Raw genomic sequence first — 17,736 nt, forward strand, 5'->3', positions numbered from 1 at the left:
CTCTCCCTCTTTTCTCACTTACCAGGCTTTCTTTTTTAATTATTTTTCCTAACTATCTCCCTTCACTCACACACACTCACTTATTCTCTCTTTTTTAATTACCTTCATTAACCCTTTGGATGTTTTTCGCTACATTTTTCCCCTTAATTACAAGTCAGTCACACATATTTACTTGTTCTACAGCCACACTTAATTAAACTGGATGGACGTTTTATAAGATATTCGATTTATTTTATCCTTATGTTTTTTTTTCTGCCTATAAAAAACTTGATACATGGAAAGGACTGACTATACTGATTCTACAGCCACATTCAATTAACCCTTTCAATACCATGACGCGTTTCCATATTCATTCTGCTTACTATTTGGTGATTTTACTCAGCTTCAGAAACTCATCTGGGGGGGAGTAGTTTAGTGAATACTGTGGCCATTAATCGTCTGACTTCCATTGACCTTTCGTAATGTCAATAAAAGGGTCTAATCGTATACATATCTCGAGGTAAAAGTGTGTCCCAGTACTGAAGGGGTTAGAATAGGGAAGACTTTAGCTATTAATCTTCTGACCTCCATAGACCCTTCCTAATGTCAATAAAATAGTCTAATCGTACACAAATCCAGAGGTAAAAATGTGCCGCAGTATTGAAGGGGTGGAGTGGAAATTACTTAATATTTTTTTTTATCTTTATCTTTTTTGACACCTATAAGACTCCATATATTGAAAGCACTAACTAATTTCCCTCCTGTACCTCCACCTGTCCCTCTCTCACAGACACTCACCTGGTTCGGGTACACGAATTCCTCCTTCAACCCCATCATCTACTCCATCTTCAACCAAGAGTTCCGCGACGCCTTCAAGAGAATTCTCACGTCCCGCTGCCGCCCCTGCCCCGAGTACTGCTGCTGCTGCTGCTGCCTAAATGACCCTGCAGACGTCCCTTACTCCTCGTCCAGGCCGCCTTGCTCCTGCTCCCCCTGCTGCGGCGCCTCCTCGTCACCTTCCTCGTCGTTCTGCTGCTGTGCCCTGCTTAAGTTAGTGTGTGTGTGTGTGTGTGTGTGTGTGTGTGTGTGTGTGTGTGTGTGTGTGTGTGTGTGTGTGTGTGTGTGTGTGTGTGTCGCCTGAGGTAAAAGTGAAGATCCTGAGTCTCTCTAATGATCTCTCTCTCTCTCTCTCTCTCTCTCTCTCTCTCTCTCTCTCTCTCTCTCTCTCTCTCTCTCTCTCTCTCTCTCTCTCTCTCTCTCTCTCTCTCTCTCTCTCTCTCTCGCAGCTGACAGAAGCACTAAGGGGAAAACACGTAATGAAGAAAAGAAATTGGGGATATTTTTGTTAACGAGAAACGAAGAAAAGAAGGGCTGTCTTTGAAATGAGAGAGAGAGAGAGAGAGAGAGAGAGAGAGAGAGAGAGAGAGAGAGAGAGAGAGAGAGAGAGAGAGAGAGAGAGAGTCAATTATAAACCATAGGAAAACTCACCTTTGTCGCCTTATGTAAACGCCTGTGTGTGTGTGTGTTTGTGTGTTTGTGTGTGTGTGTGTGTGTGTGTGTGTGTGTGTGTGTGTGTGTGTGTGTGTGTGTGTGTGGCAAGACTTCACTACTTGTCTGGCAGAGGTTTCAGTAATTCTGCTGGTGGGTGCTATTCTCAGCTGGATGGCGCCCTTGGTGGTGTGGCTTTTCAAGCTTTCTGTTGTGCCGAGTTCAGGGTGTAGGAATCTCCTTAAGGATCAGGGCAGCACATATGAGGATCAGGACATCTTTTAAGGGATCAGAGTCACTCCTTTCTCTCTTCTATCCCCGAGCTACCTTGAAAGCCATCCTTTGACTCACCAGGGGTTTTGGAGTATTAATGACCCTTATTGGTGTAATAGGGACTCCACCCCTGAGGCCTTCTATAGGAATTCCCTTCCAAGTCACAGTACATTATGATCAAGGCTAGTCCTACAGCGCAGTGTATTATGATCAGTACTGCTTACTGAATCCAACACATTAATTTCCTTACTCATTACATTTATCTTAATCAGTTCATCACCATCACACAATGCACATCCACTACAGGCACACACGCCTCTCCTGCCACCCTGTACCTCCTGTACGGGTATTCACGCAGCCTTGAAATGGCAGTGCTTTCTTAAACGCTTCTCAGCTGTGTATACATTGCTGTTTATTTCATAAGCTCATTACTAACTCAGTGTGCACATTTCCAAAGATACATGCACCCTTCTGTTTTTCTTCCTTTATTTACCTTTATTTATACAGCCATTACAGTACAGTGCATTATGTTATTTATCTTGATCATCTCATTATCTCCGCACGGTGCACCCCTCCCTGCAGACACACACACCTCTCTACCTCCCTTCCGTCCCTTCACAGGCCTCGCAGCAGCCGGCCAGGCCCGAGCGGCGTGGTAGTGGCCGGCAAGGGCCAGGCAGTGTCTCGCCACGTGGAGGTCACGAGACACAACCATCAGAACGGCTCCTCCACCGCCCTCACTGAGTACACCGTCCTGGAGACCGCAACGCCAAAGTTCTCCCACGACCGCTCCAGGGCCTCGTCAGGGGAGCGCTGCCTCATCCTGGAGCAGATCTCAGCCATCTGAACGCCTCCGCGAGGAAGACAACATGGTGACTCATGTTCCTCCTCCTCTGGGCGCTGACGCCGTGGGCCCCGGGCCGCGCGTACTGGCGTGTCTCCTTGTCTCGTGATGGCGGAGGGAAATCGAGCTTGGGAAGAGCTGTGTGTGTATGTGTGTGTGTGTGTGTGTGTGTGTGTGTGTGTGTGTGTGTGTGTGTGCAGCGAGGCTCGTGGTACATGTGTCCCACGCCCCGGTGCTTTCAATGACCAGCAGCGTCCCTGTGTCCCTCAGTCACCTCGTGCAGCTGCCACGCCCGCGAGGTGCACGCCGCCCCTTGTGCAACACCGGGACGTGGCAAAGCATCACCTAATGTGAGAAATGTAATTACCTGTTAATTCCATGAGTGTGCTGCGCTGTGCCGTCGACAGGTGAGAGTCATGTGCCGCTCTCCTCGCCCTCACGCTCCGCGGGGCTCATGACGGTGCACGCTGAAAAAATGTTGCAGGAAGCACGGCAATGCGAGGACGAGGACGAGGACAAAGGGAAAAAGATTAAGTTACATACGATTTCATCACTTATGACGTGATGGACAGAAGTAATTGATTCCAAGGCGCTTCAAAAACTGGGTGGTAATATGGTGATGGAGAACGAGCCACTCTGCTCCTCTGTCTCCTCCTCCCCCGACCCACTCCACCTTCCAACCCCGCCATGGTGGAGGTGTTGAGTGCTGAGTGGTGCGCTCCAGACCAGCGGCGGCCAAGTAACAGGTGTGAGTTGGCGGACAAAACAGGTGTGCGGACCGAGGTTAAAGAGGCCAGTATTCTTCTCAGGTGTGCGTTGGAGGCTGAAATGGTCATGGCTGTTGTTCCATGTGTGTCACGTGTGTGTGTTTATGTGTGTGTGTGTGTGTGTGTGTGTGTGTGTGTGTGTGTGTGTGTGTGTGTTGTGTGTGAGTGTTCGTACGTCCGCGACCTTAGATAAGATTTTACTGATCTTTCACACACAAACACAAACACGCGCGCGCACCTTCGTTCAAGTGCGACACTAATAAACACCTGCTCAAGTTCCATTTCACCTGATGACTCTCAGACCAGCTTAATTGAATCACCTGCCGAGAGCCCGTCGGTGCTGCTTCACCTGAATCACCTGCCAATGAAAAAACAGCAAAGAAAACACAAAACTGTTCTTTCAAAGCTCGTCCCATCATCTGATCATTTCATACAATTTTTTCATTGATCTCAGAAAGCGTTCTGAAAAATCACGTGATATATTTTCTTTCTCAAATTCACGAAACCCTTCAGAAGCGCAGCCCAATAACACGTAAGCTGATTGGCTGTCATCTGATTGGTGGAACACGATCAGCCCACCTTCTCGTTTGTGATGATGGTGAACGCAAGATGGTGAGGGTGATGATGATGATAGTGACTCCTCATGATGGTGACAGTGAAGTGAACCTTTAAGAAAGAAAGACTGGAACAGAAAACAACACTAGTGACTTCGTTTCAAGGATAAAGACAATAAGGTGCTCGGAAGAGACAAAGAGAAATAAAAGATCAATTGAAGGAGAAGGTTTCATGTTAACGGGAATTTTTGAAAGAGAAGACTTACGAGAAGATGTTTTCGAGAGAAGCAGTGTGTTGTGTGTAGAAGAAACAAAGGTACATAGTAAGGTGTTTGAGAAAAAGGTGGTACTTATAGAGAAAGAGACAAAGGTAAATCAGTACAAGGAAGTGTTTTCACGTGAGAGATAAAGAACACACAGCATCACACTACAGGAGAAGAAACGGATCACGAAAACAAATAACGAAGTAAATAGAAGATTAAGGAATTAAGTAAAACAAAGATGAAAAAGGCAAAGTGAAGTGTACTAAAAATGAATAAACGAAGTAAAAAATATGAAGTGTTAAGAAATATCGTTCATAAAGCAACACACTTAAAAAAAAAAGATAAAATTGAGTGAATATAAATGAGAGAACAGAATGAGAAAAAGAGAAAAAAAAAGCAGCTGTAACAAGAAATCAGCACATCAAACACACATCCTTTATTCATTCCATTATGTAGTCGAGTATAAACACCTGGAAATGTGACCCCGTTGGTAATGATCAATCTTGGCCAGTGTGTTGTGTTGTGCTCTGTTGTGGTGTGCTGTGTGTCGGTTGTGTTCGTGTGTTGGCGGCACGAAACTAGTCAATGATGGTGTTGGTTATGTTGCTGATGGTGATGGCAATAGTAATGGTGATGATGATGATGAAGATGATGTTGGGTGATGACTATGATGGTGCTTCTGTAATTTTCGTGGTGTGTGTGTGTGTGTGTGTGTGTGTGTGTGTGTGTGTGTGTGTGTGTGTGTGTGTGTGTGTGTGTGAGGCAAACAATCCCCATGCTAGTCAAGATGAATGTAAACAGTAAAAAGGACATTTCCCAAAGACAAAAAGAAACACAGAAAATCAAACACTGCGTTATGGTTGCGTGTTGGCGACGACATACGCACAAACACACCCCAAAAAGACAAGTTTACGTACCAAATGAATGTTAAGATGAAATATTCAGTGGTAATTGCGTTCGTGTCAGTACGGTACATTGACTCATCACAAGACAGAATGACGGAACTGCAAACACACATTTACCACATTGTCATTACGTAGTAGCGAGATAGGCCTAAGCTATATAGACCTCTACATGAAGATAAAAGCAGGCCTATTTGATCTTGATATGTTTCTTGAGTTCACCAAGGAATATTGCTGATGTATACGTCAATGGATCTTATTTTGTACTATTATTATGACTATTACTGGTGTTCCTAATATTACTGCTACTGCTACTGTTGTTTCTACTACTACTACGACTACTACTACTACTACCACCACTATTTCTGTTTCTACTTCTACTTCTACTACTACTACTACTACTACTACTACCACCACCACCACCACCACCACCACCACCACTTCTTCTTCTTCTTCTTCTTCTTCTTCTTCTTCTTCTTCTTCTTCTTCTTCTTCTTCTTCTTCTTCTTCTTCTTCTTCTTCTTCTTCTTCTTCTTCTTCTTCTTCTCTCACCACCACCACTACTACTACTACTACTACTACTACTACCACCACCAGCACCATCACTACTACTATAACTATAAATACTACTACTACTACTACTACTACTACTACTACTACTACAGCACCACTGCACCGGTCCTGGCGGCAGTGGTGTGAGGCTCAAAGTAAAGATAGTCACAGCGTAGAGTTCTATTAATGTTACCTACCTTTCCTGGGCTCAACGGGCCTGCACAGGTGAACAAGTGGAATGACACTCCCTCGAGTCTCCGTTCACGCTAACTTGGCGAATAAACCACGCCCACATCCACCTGTAACCAATCAAATTCTTCCTCCACTCACCCGCCCACCAATCACTCGGCGTTGGGACAAGGAGGCGTGGCTTATTCTTGCGTTATCCAATGGTGTGCTCGAGGTGATGTAAAGGGGTGGAGCTATTTCGCCAGGTTAATGTGTACAGGCTTGTAGTTTGTAATAAATAGAGCTTATGTCCACTACTAGTAAGGTTGAGAGTATTTATTTCATAGCTCTTAAGGAAGTGTGATGTAACTTGAGAATTCTTTTACCCAATCACGTGAGAAACTACACAGAAATATAATGCAACGGTTACATTTGATTATCCATCTTTTATTTGCTTTACAGGTGTTATTTCATTTGCAGGTATATTTTTGAAGAGTGTAGGAAAATAAACGTTAGATTTTTCAGCCTATTTTGTCCTGTTTTCTTTGATGTTGCTTCAGTTTCAATGTTTTAGTCCAAGAAAGCATTCAATATGTCGAGTTTTCCTCCAAGTTATTATTTCTTTTCTTTTCACTTTTCGTCTTACTTTCTGCTTTGAGAATTACAATGTCAACAGTTACATGCAATTATCTACTTTTTAACGTTCAGTATGTCAGAACCTTTATATGATTTTAAAGACCTAACAACTAATTTTATAAAACAAACTAGAACGCATAAGAAAACAAACCTCCTTTTCCTTCATTTTTTTCCTATTTCATCAAACACTTTCCCCTTACTGGTATTAAGAATTCACCTACTGCGTCATCCACCTATTTCTTCTTTATCCCGAGGAGTTGAGAACAAGGAAAGGGAGGAGAGCAGGGCAAGGGGAAATATATAAGACAGAAATGTAAACACACGTCCTCCCTTGAGTCTTAATGCCGAAATGTACGTCAGGGTGAATAGAATTGCCTTCATTAGCTCACGACATCAAAGAGCGGAACCTGAAGGAAGGGACGCCGGTTGATAAGATTGTCATTCATCAACGGCACACATATTGAAGTGCTAGGAAAATGCGGATGGACAGAGAGAGAGTGAAGGGATGAAAAGAAGAGTGGAGGTTATATATTTCTACTTCTTTTTCAACTCTCTCTCTCTCTCTCTCTCTCTCTCTCTCTCTCTCTCTCTCTCTCTCTCTCTCTCTCTCTCTCTCTCTCTCTCACGTTCCTATTTTCTTTTTTTTTTTTGCTTCCTTCTCTCCGTATGTCCTTTCTTTCTCTCACTCTCTTCCCTCTCCTGCCTACTTCTCTTTCTCTGCTATGTCTCCTTCTCCCTCCAAACGTTTCTCCTTTTCTCTACTACTACTACTACTACTACTACTACTACTACTACTACTACTACTACTACTACCACCGCTACTACTACTACTATCATCATTTTTATTTATTATCATTGCTAGGTAAGAACGTAATGAAAAGATATGTTAATTAAGGCAGATGAAATATTACTTCAATTTAGGCAAGGCTGGACACGCACACACACACACACACACACACACACACACACACACACACACACACACACACACACGATGAATTCTCAAGGTACGATCATTTAAACCCATCAAAGAAAACTGCTTAATAACAAATGACGGATTTATTTCATCTATCCATCCAAATAGTATTTTTACTACCACTGTAATTACTCTTCCTCTCTTGTTGAAAAAGAGAAAAGCAACATGTATTTTTTGTATAACCTAAACCCATGTATAGTCATTCCTTTGGGTGTGTATGTTTGTGTGTATAGGTGTGTACGTGTGTGTGTGTGTGTGTGTGTGTGTGCGTTATAGGTTTAAAATCATACATACTCGTGAAGACTAAAGTTGTATATTTGTATTTGTGTAAATTGGTGGGAAGGAGAGGCTGGTGCTGGTGGTGACGGGAGAAAGAAAACGGTTGTTGGTTGTTGTAGTAAGAATGTTTACACTCTAGATGTTTATACCACCACCACCATCACTACTACTACTACTACTACTACTACTACTACTACTACTACTATTACTACTACTACTACTACTACTACTGCTACTACTATTTCTGCTACTACTACCTCTACTAGTTCTACTCTCTCTCTCTCTCTCTCTCTCTCTCTCTCTCTCTCTCTCTCTCTCTCTCTCTCTCTCTCTCTCTCTCTCCCTCTCTCAATACTAATAATAATAGCCACTGTTGTAAATAGCTTGTAAATAATAACTAGAATATTTATTTTTGTGTACCTGTCGAATATTATCATGATCAGTGTTACTCGTGAAGTATTAGCCATAATATTAATGATAGATGGTGATAAGAATAATAAGAAAAATATACGTGATGTTTATGATGTAAAAAAAAAGAAATAATTATAATAACAATACATAATATAGTAATAATGATAATAGTAATAATAATAATAATAATAATGTTAATAATAATAATGATAGTAATAGTGCTGTCATGATGTTTTGTTTGTATATTTGATCTTTGTTGATTTTTTTTTTTTTTTTACTTATTTTTGTTTTTATCTTTCTTTTTTTCTCACTTGTTGCTTCTCGCTTATTGATGATTAAGTAATGCAATGTTTAGCAGAGCCACCTTCGAGTATGAGTTGCTTGTCATTACATCAAGCATGCCAGTATGATTCTCTCTCTCTCTCTCTCTCTCTCTCTCTCTCTCTCTCTCTCTCTCTCTCTCTCTCTCTCTCTCTTTGTGACTTGTTTAATTATTTCTTAGTATTCATGGCCTATCCGAAAAATGTGTGTGTGTGTGTGTGTGTGTGTGTGTGTGTGTGCGTGCGTGTGTGTGTACATATAGAGGCATTATGGAAAGCTAGATACATAGATGCGTTTAGATGATTCCAAGGAGATAGATCATAAAGGCACATTTTGAAAGAATCTACATATTATATTTTTGGTCTGTAATTTTAAGATGGAGAGAGAGAGTAATGGAAAACGTGATCGGAAATGAGACGAAGAGAGGGAAAGAGAGAGAATTGAAAAGGAAAATAACAGCTACAAGAATAGAAAAAGTAGGAATAAATGATGAAGAAAATGGCTATGTGGAAATAAAGAAAATAAAGCCGAACCACATTAAAATAAAGTCGAGTTATCTATTTCATTACCCACAGGAAGAAAAAAAATCACAGCACTGAAGAGATATTATCCAAAAAAAAATTGTTTCCACCGATCAGAAGAAAAGAAAGGAAGAGAAAAAGGACAAGAAAAGAAATTATATTAAAAGTTCTATTTCATTATGTTCCTTTCCCCGGGCAGAAAAAAAGTAAAAAAAAAAAATAATAATAAACAAAGGAAAGAAAACATACAAACAAGACTTTCATTTAAATATATTCTAATGAATCGACCACACACTCGCATTTCATTCACAATACACAAAATTATTAAAAGATCAAGATTGTTTTGTCTCGAAGTCCTTTGTATGTTATTCATGTATACCTAAAGCCGTTCATTGTGTGCACATGTATGCTCCTCTGACCGTGTGTACCTTCCCTTGTATACATAGACGTGTAGGTAAGCCAGTGTGTGCGTGGCGATGAGTCTCCTGGTGGTAAAGTCACAAAGAATTACACAACATTTAGGAAAGTGGGTACAGAAAGTGAGACAGAGATGTTTATTTAGGAAGACTGACAACCGTGCGCGAAACTGTAGGAGGGAAAGTTAGCAGAGGGTAAAATACACAGTGATTTGATATCCTTGCATTGTACTGTAGGATAGAAAAATAGATGCTACAAAATAAAAATAGAAAGGATGAATAAAAAGCTTTCATATGGTGCAGTATGAAAATAAATGCCTTGAAAACTGAACTAGTGTATTTAAAAGGCAATTGAGTGAAACCACGAACAAGAAATCCTAAACTTGCATCTATTGACGAAAAAATACATATAAGAATACACACAATGGGGAAAGAAAATACACTAGATTTGTGCTGTAGGTAAAAAAAAAGATGAAATAAACAAAAAATCCAACAAAAAAAAGAAAAATATTCCATGAAGACATTTAAAGGAAGCTTGTGTATTTTATATTTCATTAACATATAGAGATAGGTGTGTGTGTGTGTGTGTGTGTGTGTGTGTGCAATATTTTCGGGCCGCCATTCTGTGTGCGTCTCATCAGGATTTCTATGGATGTATTTTGTCCTACAACTGTTGGGAGAAATTGAAGGGCAGGAGGAAGAAAGCTATCTCTCTCTCTCTCTCTCTCTCTCTCTCTCTCTCTCTCTCTCTCTCTCTCTCTCTCTCTCTCTCTCTCTCTCTTTGATCAATGTCATGGAAGAAGAAATATATAGAAAATAATAAAGAATATGTTTCTTTTTCAAGTCTCCTTTCATTGACCTACGAAAAGCATCATCATCATCACCATCACCACCACCACCATCGTCCTTTATTGCCCTCTCTCCTTCAATGCTGTAAAGATTCGCCAAAGTTGCTTCATTAACACATTGAATCTGAAACATTTATCCATAGTTTGAGACTCCACTCCTTGCTGCACTCCCCACTCCCCACTCCTGCCAGTATTCCAAGCACACACTCCTCTTTCTCTTTTTACGCCGGTGACCTCATTTTGTTTACCATGAGGAAAGATCCTTTATTTATTCATCAGACTCTTCCAGCTTCCCTCATTTTCTTATGTTCTTATCTATGTATCTTGTCCTCCATGCCATTGGGTTGTGAGGGTTTACAGTTAATTGGTCCCTAAGCGATTGGTACTCAGGTCATCTGGTCCACAAAGCAATTGATATTGAAGAGAGGTGATCATCGAGACAACTGAGACCCAGGTTGTGAGTGTGTGGTGGTCGGTACCCCTCACCCCGGGACTCAAGGACAAGGTGACAGTGACCTCTTCCGGTTCCTGCAGGTACTCAGTTATTGGGCAAACGAAGAAAGGATAGACAGCTGAGCGAACATTGTGTAGAGTGCAGACTGCTTCATCCCGGATTCGAACCGGGCCAGCGGATTTGAAACCTCTGTTCATTCATATACAAGAATGTCTAAGGTGGTGGCCCTCGATCAGCTGAGTGAGAGAAACTTGCGAGCTAAACACTACCGTTGTGTAGTGATGCGCTTCTTATTCGGTGAGTTTTGGATATTACCTGTGCTGATGATACCTGACGCAGCACCTAGTAGGCATGGCAGCACGTGCAGCACCACTGAATCAAATGCATACAGAGAGGAGAGCGGAGATGAGCTAGAATTATCCCTGCAAAAATCGATGCGGAGAAGAGGAGGCAGGTTGTTGCCTTTTAACCTTTTCAGTACTGAGACGCATATTTACCATGTTTTTAGGGTATGATTAGACGATTTTATTGACATTATGAAGGATCTATGAAGGCCGAAACAAAAATGGCCAGAGTCTTCACCATTCTAATACCCCACATAAGTTTCTAAAGCTGTATAAAATCACCAAATAGTAACCAGATTGAAAATGAAAATGTGTCATGGTACTGAAGGAGTTAAAAGCAAGAAATAAGGAGTTTCGTCAAACAGTAAGATATGAAGTAAAAAGATTTGACGGAGACCTGTTTAGTTTACATTTTTTTTTTTTTTCCTAAATTTCCGGAAGCTTTCGTTGTGGTACGCGGTGAGCAAGTGCAGTGAAAAGCAAGTGAATGTGGCTGTGTTTTGTATCCAGACCATAATCTCTACCCGAGCGTAGTGAATACACCTGAATAAGTGAGAGAAGTGTTTGAGAATACAACCCCTATTGACTCACATAATGACTACACAAATAGACCATTAACAAGCGCTTTAGCCCGCCCATGGCATTACCGGCGCATCAGGCAGACTGGCCCTAATGTTTGCAGTACGCCGTCCATATCTACAATAAAATATAAATTCGGTAATTCATAAAAGTTTGCCTCGTAAACACCAGTCGAAATTTAATTAGTACTACTTCCATCAAGGGATCCGAGCGTTGCCAGGCACTCCTTTGTTTTATCTGTTCATTCATATTTAAATGACATGCGAGGTTCGTTTATTTTCTTACGTGCTGCACTAAAGTTAATGATTTAGCCTTTTGTTCGCATACATTATGAAGTACTTTTCTGCGAAATGAAACCTTTATAGGAGTAGATGGTGATGTATGGTGTGAAGGTGCCGTATTTATCATTCACACGATTGAAAGTGATGATGCCCCGCGCTGGGCACCTTCAGGAAATACGCTGCATCAATGGAGCTAGTAAGGTGAGGAAAGTATTATTAGTAAACATATGCACCATTATGATAGTATCAATTTGATTCTTCACTATTCTAATGTAGTAGATGAATAACATCTGTAATCAACAACACATAAATATTTATTGCATTAAAATCACACAACAAATTGAGTGCAGCATTAGCTGCATGACATGTAGGTCTTGAACACCAGTGGTCAGAAGTGGCCCGTCACGCCTGTGTGTTGTGCAAGGCTCACAATGATCCTCACACCTCTGGGCTGCTTCACACAGGCAGTGCTGTGGCTACAACCAATGTAGTCTCCTGTAAAGAGATATTGATTTTAAGTAAAATTGCATGTCAAATACAATACTGATAAAATTTTGCTCTCCTATTTCAATGGAACTTGTGGCCAAAAGTACTACTTTTCATCCGAACCTTATCAGTGCATCTCTAAAACATTCAGTAGTGATTGTGACTTGTTTGTTTTTCATCATTAGCTTCATAAAGATCAGGAAAACTGGATCCACAGCTCCATTAACTTACAGCTCCCTCTCTGCCTGTCCAGTGAGGTGTACAGGGCCAGGTAGCGAAGCAGTGGCCATGTTTGCATGTATGCTTTCAAGAATCAGTGGGAGGAAAGCCACTCAACAGTGCTGCCACCCCTCACTCACTGCCCTGCACGTCCATGTCCTTGCTCTAGGCTCATCCACCAATCAATGAAAGACATTTCAAACTCATTCCTGAAGATAAAGACAGACACAAGGGGCAAGTCAATAGTCTTGTAGTGCTGCAGTCATCCCTATCAAGCTCCACGCGAAATAATTCGACAGAAAACGAGGCATAGCAAGGGCCAACTATTGATATGATAAAGTTGATTTTCATGATGTCTTGTGTACTATGACTTCTTAGACAAATATCGATATTTCGTATTACATTATATTGATAGATATTTTCATTAATACAGGCTAGATGCCGTGCTTACTCCTATCAGTGGCCTGGCTTGTGGGGAATACCCATTGACCACAATACTTACTTAGGGAAAACTAAGGAAAAATTCCCTCTCTCGCAAATTTACTTTCACTTCGACGACTCCATGTTCCTCTTCTGTGGAGGGCAGAGACTTGTAGCTAAGGATTTCCCTGGCGTTGTTGTCATCATCATTACCTTCACTTCAACGGGACACACACCTAACAAACATAAAGACATACATAGATTACATTATCAAACATCACTCGTAAATGCATATTCAATTTTGAAAGTGCAAAGAAGAGCAAAGAATCCCGGCGTGGCTCGGCATGCATTCATAATGATGTGTATAGGTTGTGTCCAGCAGGAGATCCGTAGCAGCGACAGACAGCCAGACACAGTGGAAACCAGTGATGTGCACGCGCACCTTTTCGAATTTCTGCCTGTGTTTTCCATGGAAGGACGTTGCCATAGTGTAGTGTGTGGTTCCTGACAGTGAAATTGATCATAATGTCAACAGAAAATTAATGTTTTAGTTAGTTTGTGAGCCGACCTATGTCGTCTGGGGCCTGCCGTAAGTGCTAAGTGTTGTGTGTTATGTATGTCTGGATGGATGTAAGGCATTTTGGCTGTGTTATCTTGTTATGGAGGGATGCATGTGCTATTAAAAGTGCTATGTGTGGGAGCCCCGTGTCTGTGGTTGTCTGAGGTGTGTGATATTGATGTGCCGTTGTGAATAAGTTGAGTGTGTGTGGTAGATTCATGTATACTGCATTTTCTTCATCAAATTTCACATTCTCTAAATAGTTATTACACTCAGACGAACACCTTGCCTGCCAGACCACCCTCGAGTCCTCGTTCTTTCTAGGCACAGTACAGGCGAGCAGGTGTGGCGCCTCACTTTATGATGACAGTGGCAGTGATAGAGTACTTGGAGAGAATAGGGGTATGTAAGGTGCAGAAATAAGTCTTATACCGAGAACTATTTCTTTTGCCTCTCTTATTAATATCACGGGGGGCTGCGTGGCCTTGTACAGCCTCCTTGTACCCGAAAACAAAAGAAAAAGCAAATAATCGTTATATATTCGTGTTTATTATGAGTTTATTCCTTTGTTTAATACACGAGAGAAGGAAGAGACAGGAAGAGGTGGTGGATGGACGCAGAGAAGAGGAGGAAGAGGAGGAAGACAAGGCAGGAAAAAGGGGACGGGATATGAAGGAGGAGGTGGAAAGGGGGGAGTTAGTTGTGGTGGGGAAGGAAGAAAGGTTAGAGCAGAGAGGGGAAGAGAAAGGAAGAGGAGAGGAAGGGAAGGTGAAGGGACTGGGGCAAGGAGCGGGAGAAGGTCACGTTTTCTGTGATATGTATACGGTAAATTTTCCGTTTTCTTTGGTGTCGCCAGTGGTCGAAGGAAGGTGTGTGTGTGTGTGTGTGTGTGTGTGTGTGTGTGTGTGTGTGTGTGTGATGCCAGCTGTGAGAGGCCTGCGTCGGCACCCCTTGGCGTCAAATGGCACTGATGCCAACTGAGTGTGTGTGTGTGTTCGGCGGAAAGAATTATTAATCCCCATCCCCTACACACAAAAGAGCAAACGCGCGTGCACGCGCGCACGCACACACACACACACACACACACACACACACACACACACAATGTACACGAACACATGCACATATTAACACTTGCAAGTGCACACACACACACACACACACACACACACACACACACACACACACACACACACACACACACACACACACACACACAATGTACACGAACACATGCACATATTAACACTTGCACACGCACACACACACACACACACACACACACACACACACACATTCAATATCACGATTTACAAAGCATATGATTCTCTCTCTCTCACACACACACACACACACACACACACACACACACACACATCTATATACTGTTGTTGCCGCCACTGCTGCTGCTGCTGCTGCTGCTGCTAACCTTTTACGTGTATATAGCAAAGTAATGATTAGGAGAGGCGGTGCGCTGGTAGTGTGGTGGCGGTGGTGGTGGTGGTGGAGGCGATGGTGGTGGGGATCTGGTATCACTGCAGGAGGAGGAGAAGGAGGATGGGCAGGAGGAGGAGGGGGAGCCGGGAGGAGGACAGGAAGAGGAGGAGGAGGAGGAGTGGGAGGGGTGAGCGTGCGGGAGTGAGCATGTAGAAGGCCTTAGTGTGTTGGTGGCAGCCTCGAGAGTGAAACCTAGGGGCGGCGGGAGCGAGTGTGCGCGTGTGTGTGTGTGTGTGCGCGCGACATCCCAGCGACTACCAACAACACTGTGCTGCCTGCCGTGGCCGTCCTCCACCACCCCCACCATCACCTCAACACCACAACCACTGACACTCATGACCTAACACCACACCGCCACACCACCACCACCACCACCACCACTTCCTACTGTTGTTCCTTGTTCTGAGAAAGATGTGTGCTGCTAGCCACGGCATATCGGTCTTCTCTTCCTCTTCCTTCTTCCTCGCCTCTTCCTCCTCTTCCTTCCCATCTTCCTGGTCTGGACTCCTCCGGTGAACGCGGCCAGTCCGTCACGCCTCAAATAGGTAACGAAGGTGAGGTTAATTAGGTGGACAGGTGCGCTAGACTCTTCCTCCTCCTTTGATTTATACCCCCCTCAGTAAGTTTTGTTTAGTTTTCCTGTTTTGTTAGTGATCTCCCCTGCAATCTCCTCCACCGTCTTTCTCTGTCGCTTTCTCTCTTCCTTGTTATGCTTCCTTTACGGTTCCTTTCTTTCATGTTTTTTGAAGATATTTTTCCTTTTTTCTTTTCGTTTTTTTGGGGTTGTGAGATGAGGAAAGAAAGAGGAAGTGGGATATTAAGCTCTCTCTCTCTCTCTCTCTCTCTCTCTCTCTCTCTCTCTCTCTCTCTCTCTCTCTCTCTCCTTATCCTAATGTTACGGCAGTTTTCTGGGTATGACTGACTGGTATTAGATTGATTGGCACAGCTTGGGCCACTTGAATAATTCACCTCATGACTCATTGATTGATTACCTGACGACACATCATACTTCACACCATCCATCCCCTCCCTCTCCCCCTCCACCCTCCACCCTACCTTCCGCCTTCCTCCCTCAGTTCAAGACACACCCTACACACTTCCTCCGTCGCCCTCACCTCCTCTCTCCCTTCCACATTATCTTCCCAGAAACCTCTTCACGTAACCAAGACAGCTTAGAAACACGCTAGTCAAACCCAAAGCTTAACGAGACAAACAGCACACATTCCTAACTCAATCTAGACAAACTATATACACTCCTAACTGACATGCACACACGGAGCTGGACTGAAACTGTGACGAATTCTCTCCGACTTTTCAAGCTCATAACTGAACTTCACCCAAATCTGATTCCGAAACACACGAACCAGTATCCGAAACTCCTGAGTGTAACCCTTTACCTCCTTTTCCTTATCGTCCTGGCAGCGCTGGGGCATGGTGGCTCCTCAGTGAGCGGTGCATGGTTCGAATTAAGACTCGGAACAGTGTCGTGTGATTCGAAACCACTAGAAAGGAACGAAGTGGTTTGGTGCTTCGTGTGGCCCGTGAAACTTGGTGGCGGACCGTTTGTCTGCTTCGAACGCTGCTTCATGAACCACTGAACCAAAGAAGGTGAGATTACAACTTTATTTGGTCTGTCTGTCTGTCTGTCTGTCTTTTTGTTAGTGTGTCTGTCTGTCTATTACTGTCAGTTTGTCCTCCGCGCTCTATGTTTGTCTGTGTCTAAATTTTTATGTCTTTAGTCTATCCGTCAGTCTGTCTGTCTGTCTGTTCGTCCTTGTGTCCATGTCGTATTCATTTATTCATATATTCATTCACTCACTTTCGTACATGAGTGGGCGTGAACCAAGGGTCCTGAACACCATTAAAAAACGCCCACATTTCCATGTTTAGGGAAGCAGGGAAGGCACAGAGCAGAGTATGTCCTTCCCTGAGGCACGTCAAGGAAGCCGGAGTCACTTGAGCTTCCTAGGGCGCGCCGCTCCAGGGCAGGGCAAGGCAGGGCAGGGCAAGGATTTTAACCCCTTCAGTACCATGCCACGTTTCTATATTCATTCTGGCTACTATATGGTGATTTTATACAGCTTCAGAAACTCATGTGGATGTTAGAATAATGAAGACTTTGGCCATTAATCTTCTGACCCCCATAGACTTTTCCAAATATAAATGAAAATCGTCCAATCATACCCCAAAATCATGGTAAAAATGCATCCCAGTACTGAAGGAGTTAAGTGGTATACATACTAGAGACACGTAAGCAGAATCCTCACGGTCAGTAAATAGGACAAGAAAAAAAGCTTGATAAATTTAGAATAGAAAAAAAAGGCACTAGTTTTCAAATTACCAGATGAAGGGAATAAACTCTGCATTCATTAAGGAGTTTTAAGAAAGAGTTAGGCAAATTTTATGGATAAGAATGATAAATGGAAATGAGTTGGCATGTCTTATACAGGGAGTACCTTCACACACGTAGGCCTAATGGCTTCTTGTAACTTCCCTTATGTTCTTTTGTTCTTATGATCTTAAGTGGCGGGGCGGCGCGTGGCAGGGCCGGCCGAACTGTGCCACACTCGCTTCACAGGGAGTGTCGTCCCCCGCTGACCCTTTCACTCTGTCCTTGAAATACACAGACATGAGTTCTCCATTTTATTTGTAGAGAGAGAGAGAGAGAGAGTTTTGTTTTTTTATAAGTTTGAATAAGT

The 17,736-nt window shown here is 42.8% G+C and overlaps 2 protein-coding genes across 3 annotated transcripts in view; both read left to right on the forward strand.

Annotated features, from left to right (window-relative positions):
• Positions 1-5,070, forward strand: part of LOC123503230 (dopamine receptor 1-like) — a 228,307-nt gene extending 223,237 nt beyond the window's left edge. Inside the window, 2 exon segments of the mRNA XM_045252794.1 lie at positions 770-1,029; positions 2,362-5,070. Coding sequence (XP_045108729.1) covers positions 770-1,029; positions 2,362-2,587 — 486 coding nt within the window. The 3' untranslated portion in view covers positions 2,588-5,070.
• A 10,127-nt stretch (positions 5,071-15,197) lies between these two features.
• Positions 15,198-17,736, forward strand: part of LOC123503122 (muscle calcium channel subunit alpha-1-like) — a 230,015-nt gene continuing 227,476 nt past the window's right edge. Inside the window, exons 1-2 of one of the 2 annotated variants that reach the window (XM_045252615.1) lie at positions 15,198-15,591; positions 16,460-16,645. The gene's annotated coding sequence lies outside the window, so the exon portion shown is untranslated. The remainder of the gene's footprint in view (positions 15,592-16,459; positions 16,646-17,736) is intronic. The other variant, XM_045252618.1, reaches the window with a different exon arrangement.

Source organism: Portunus trituberculatus, chromosome 13 (genome assembly GCF_017591435.1).
Source record: "Portunus trituberculatus isolate SZX2019 chromosome 13, ASM1759143v1, whole genome shotgun sequence".
In the NCBI taxonomy this organism is placed as follows: domain Eukaryota; kingdom Metazoa; phylum Arthropoda; class Malacostraca; order Decapoda; family Portunidae; genus Portunus; species Portunus trituberculatus.